Source organism: Orycteropus afer, unplaced genomic scaffold (assembly GCF_000298275.1).
Source record: "Orycteropus afer afer isolate SDZICR_OR568_19922 unplaced genomic scaffold, OryAfe1.0 scaffold00287, whole genome shotgun sequence".
NCBI lineage: Eukaryota > Metazoa > Chordata > Mammalia > Tubulidentata > Orycteropodidae > Orycteropus > Orycteropus afer.
Genome location: NW_006921874.1, coordinates 725458 through 730327, shown reverse-complemented (window position 1 = coordinate 730327; position 4870 = coordinate 725458). Strand labels below are relative to the sequence as shown.

At 42.8% G+C, this 4870-nt stretch overlaps 1 protein-coding gene across 1 annotated transcript; it reads right to left on the bottom strand.

Moving 5' to 3' along the window:
• Positions 1-3784: 3784 nt before the first annotated feature.
• On the bottom strand, positions 3785-4423 carry PLAC1 (placenta enriched 1). The gene has a single exon (XM_007950718.1). The coding sequence runs from the start codon at positions 4421-4423 to the stop codon at positions 3785-3787; it is 639 nt and encodes a 212-aa protein (XP_007948909.1).
• Between the last annotated feature and the right edge of the window lie 447 nt (positions 4424-4870).

Genomic DNA, 4870 nt, shown 5'->3' with positions numbered 1-4870 from the left:
AGAGAGCATCTCAAGAATAGATTTTGACACCAAAGACTGGATGAGTTGTGGGATGACACTGAGGACATCATAAATGAAGAAAGCAAAAGGATATTAAAAAGATGGGAAAGAAAGAAAAGACCAAAGTGGATGTCAGAAGAATCTCTCAAACTTGCTCTTGAACATAGAGTAGCTAAAAAGAATGGAAGAAATGATGAAGAGCAGAAAAGATTTCAAAGAGAGGCTTGAAAAGACAAAGTTAAGTATTATAATGAAATATGCAAAGACCTGAAGTTAGGAAAAAAAGGGAAGAACATGCTCCGCATTTCTCAAGCTTAATGAACTTAAGAAAAAAATTCATGCCTTGAGTTGCAACATTGCAGGATTCTATAGGCAAAAAATTGAACAATTCAGGAAGCATCAAAAGAAGGTGGGAGGAATACACATGGTACCAAAAATAATTGGTCGATGTTTAACTATTTCAGAGGGTAGCATATGATCAATTGCAGAGCTGTTGTGAGGAATAAATATGATCATGTATATAATGTGCTTGGCACATGGTAACTATCATTATGACCATGGAGGTCTTGAAAGTCTTCCAAGGCTGATACATTACACAACTCCAGGGGATTGTCTATGTGAATGTTGGCCCTTGCAGTTGTGAAATGCACAGCTTGGATGTGGTAGCCCTGGTCTAATGGGACTGGTATAGACTGTTTGCTAAGTTATTTTTATGTTTTAGTGTTGTTTCCTTAAATTATCTGTAAGCTTCTGTCTTCTACGATTTTGTATGTATCTCCTAAGGAGTAGCTTTATCTCCCACCACCACCAACTTCCCTTCAAAATAAAATTCTCCCTCTGCCTCCCCCATTGTATTTGTTCTTATTGTTGTTTGATGCCCCCAAGTTGGTTCTGACTCATAGCGACCCTGTGTATAACAGCACAAAACGCCTTGTCCTGCGCTGTCCTCACAATTGTTGCTATATTGAAGCCCATTTTTGCAGCCACTGTTGTCAATCTATCCCATTGGTCTTTTTATTTTTATTTTTTTTGACCCTATAGTTTACGAAGCATGATGTCCTTCTCCAGGCACTGGTCCCTCCTGATAACATGCCCAAAGCACGTGAAATGAAGTCTCACCATCCTTGCTTGTAAGGTGCATTCTGGCTGTACTTCCTCCAAGACAGATTTGTTCGTTCTTCTGGCAGTTCATGGTGCATTCAATATTCTTTGTGAACACCATAATTCAAAGGAGCTCTGGTAGCATAGTGGCTAAAGCACTTGACTGCTAACCAGAAGGCTGGCGGTTCAAACCCACCATCTACTCCTCGGAAGGAAGGTTGGGCAATCCTACTTCCGTAGTGATACTGCCTCGGAAACCCAAGGAGGGGTCGCTATGAGTCGGGGCCAACTCGACGGCACATAACAACAACATAACAACATAATTCAAAGGCATCAGTCAGTCAAAAAAGACATTGTATTTGTTCGTAGATTTATTTTATTTTTAACCACCCCTGTTGTTGTCAGGTGTCGTCAAGTTGATTTAGATTTATAGTGACCCCATATGACAGAGTAGAACCGCTCCAGAGTAGAACAGAGTTTTCTTGGAATATTAATGGGAAGGAGCTCTGGTGGCACAATGGCAAAGCACTCAGGCACTAATTGAAGGATCGGTGGTTTGAACCCACCAGCTGCTGCACAGGAGGAAAAACCTTATGATCTGCTCCTGTAAGTATTCTAGTCCAGGGAACCCTGTGGGACTGCTCTTCTCTGTCTTATAGGGTTGCTATGAGTCTGAACTGACTCAACGGTACACAATTGTTATGGAAGCAGATCACCACGCCTTTCTCTCATAGAGCTTGGTGGTTTTGAACTACCAACGTTTTGGTTAGCAGCAGCCTCTTAAATGTTGCATCACCAGGGGTCCCCCACCCCATTGTTCTATTTGACTAGACTACTTCCAGTTTCTCAAAAGGCCTCAGCTCAGGGCCCCACATCTTTGCCCAGAAGCGACCTCTAGCTCCCTAGCCTTCATTTGTCCCCACTCCCACCTGTTCACCATTGTTCACCATTGCATGCTCAGCACCTAACATAGTGCCTCATAATAAGACATGTTCATTAAATGTTTGTTGTATGCATACGTTGTTTTTAGGGATTATTACCTAGTTTTTCTGTAAAAAGGGCCAGAGAGTTTTTAAATGAGCTGCTGCACTTCTTCACCAACCATGACTGAATTTCTAACATGTACTCATTTACTGACGCATTTTACCTACACCACCAAGTACAGACCTTGTGTTAACATTGCCTGCTTTTTCATTGGTGTGTGGCCTTCAGCAAGTTTGTTAATCACCCTGTGCCTCAGGTTTCTTATTTTGAAAATGGATATGAGAAGAATGCTCTCTCATAAGGTAGTAAGGAGGATGAAATGAGATGGTTCTACTGTCTGAAATGTTCTCTAGAGGCTCCCAGAGCTGGCTGCTTCTTCACATCCAAGACCCAGTTCCAGTGAGGAGCCCTCAGGGGCCTGCTGCTCCTGAACTACTCTTGCCTGGTCTCCTCTCCAGTTTCTCTCATGTCATCTTGCTTTCATTTCTTCATAGCATATGTCACTCTCTTCTAGCTTTGTTTACTTATTTGTTTACTAGCTATGTGACCTCACTTTCTTTGAGCCTCAGTTTCTGGTCTCTGCCATATCCTTCGTGGCTAGACCAGTGCCTGGCATGGAGTAGCACTCAGTGAATATTTGTTGAATCAATTTACTTTTCCTTTGAAAGAGTCATGAACAGATGGAAGATTATCTTCGAGCACAATAGGTTCTAGCAGGAATAGGTTGGAACGCAGACCTCTTAGCCTGTAGCCCCGAGGGTCAGGGATTCCTCATAATGATGGAGTCAGTGCCAAAATGCCCCCAGGATAGTGGCCCCTGGCCATCAGTACTGTCTCTGAGGGTGTACCTTGCTGCTCCCCTGACAGAGTGCCACATTGAGTAATTATCTTTAAATCATCTCTTGTTTTATACTGAGATTAAAGGAAAAACTTTGCTCTTTAAAAAAATTTTTTTTGTGATTATAAAGTAAAAATATAACATTGTGTGTTGTAAAAAAAAATTACTTTTCCTTTTCCCTCTAAGCCTTTGAGAAAGCTAATGGACAGCCAAACAGTGGTAAAATTTTCTGATCACGTGTCTGGCGGGGGGATACCCCCAAACTCCTTTCCAAGTGCTTTCAATCTGTGAGTAAAGTGAAAAAACCCAGAGGCCTCAAGGAGGTTACCATCTCTTTGGTAGGATGTGACTGAGTGAGTCTCCGAACCCTTGGTGGTTTCGGAATCACTCATGCAACTTGAGCCTTCCATGGATGAAAAGTGATACATCCAGAGATCAAACTCAGAAGGCATATAGCTCAATACAAAGTTGAGTGAAATAGGGATGCAGAGAAGGAGATTTTGATGGGGAAGGCTTCCTTGGAGAATCTTACAAGGAGAACAAAGTCATCCTAGAATGACTTGGCCAGGCATTCATGTTTGTAAAGCACTTAGAACAGTGCCTGGCCTACAGAGAAAACTACGTATGTGTTTCGTAAATAAAAATGCCCAAGTGATATTTTTATGTCATAAAATTTTATTTATTTCTTCTACAAAAGGATACAAAAAATATTGAAAAGCTTTATTTGTGAAGTTGTTGCCCTGTGCTGCCCTTTCTCGAAAATGCTCATAAGAGGACCACATGAACATGTCAGCTTCTGATATGAGTATGTATTGCACGGATTCTAGAAACATCAACCTCAGGCGACCCCAAACTTGGGGATTACATGGACTCAATCAGATCATCTGAGCAAAGAGGCCAATCCTCAGAAATATCAACAAAGTAAGGTGACTGCTCAAGGTTGGCCTCCTGAGCCACTGTTTGGTGACGTTCAGCCTGGGTGCCCTCCTCTTCACTGAAGACAGAAGGTGAACAATCACAGACGGGCCTTTGGCTGGACTGTGACAATTCAAGCATCTTACAGGATGTCTCATCGTCTTGGGTTGTGGCCCCATTCCTGCTGGTTACACACACAGGGCAGGACGTAGTGAGCCACGGTGAATGCTGGGGAGCCACACATGACACTGGGATCATGTATTTTGACGACGTGCCCTTGGAAGCATAGTGCATCTCAGTGCTGTAGATAACCATATTCTGAGAGATGACCTTGGCCTTGATGCCACATTCAATGACGCGGTAGGTGAACTGACAGGCATGTGGCTGAACATGATTGGCGGGGCAACCCCGGCCCAAATGTAACTCACTGAAGTGCACATACACGTCACTGTTTAACATGAAGGGGTGTACAGTGACCATGAACCAGTCTATGGAGCACAGAACAGTCACCGGGTTTTGTCCAGCGCAGGATGGAATTACAGAGATGAGGAGGACCATCCCTCCCATCAGCTCAAAGGCTTTCATTCCAGGCTGAGCAGGCAAGGACCCACAGGAAACAGGAAGCTGTTCAGTGAGGATTTCTAGAGCACACAGAAACACAAGAGGCAGACATCTTATTTCCCATAGAAAGTTCAAACATGCCATTTTTTTTAAAGCAAAAGGGTGTTTCTAAAGCATTAAGAAGAAGAAAACATTCTTGCCTTGAAAGGCAATTGAAACTTACTGTCATCATTAGAACTCAGTGTTTAGGAATCACTATAAAGACTTACTTTTAACTGTGGTGAAAAATATACGTAACAAAACATTTGCCATTTTACCAATTTCTACAGGTGCAACTTTAGTGGCATTGATGACATTCTTCAAGTTGTACACCTGTTCTGGCTATCCTTTCCAAATCATTCCACCACCGTGAACATCAACTCATTGCCCCCTAAACAACCCCTCCCCTTTCCCTCCCCTCTCACCCCCTGG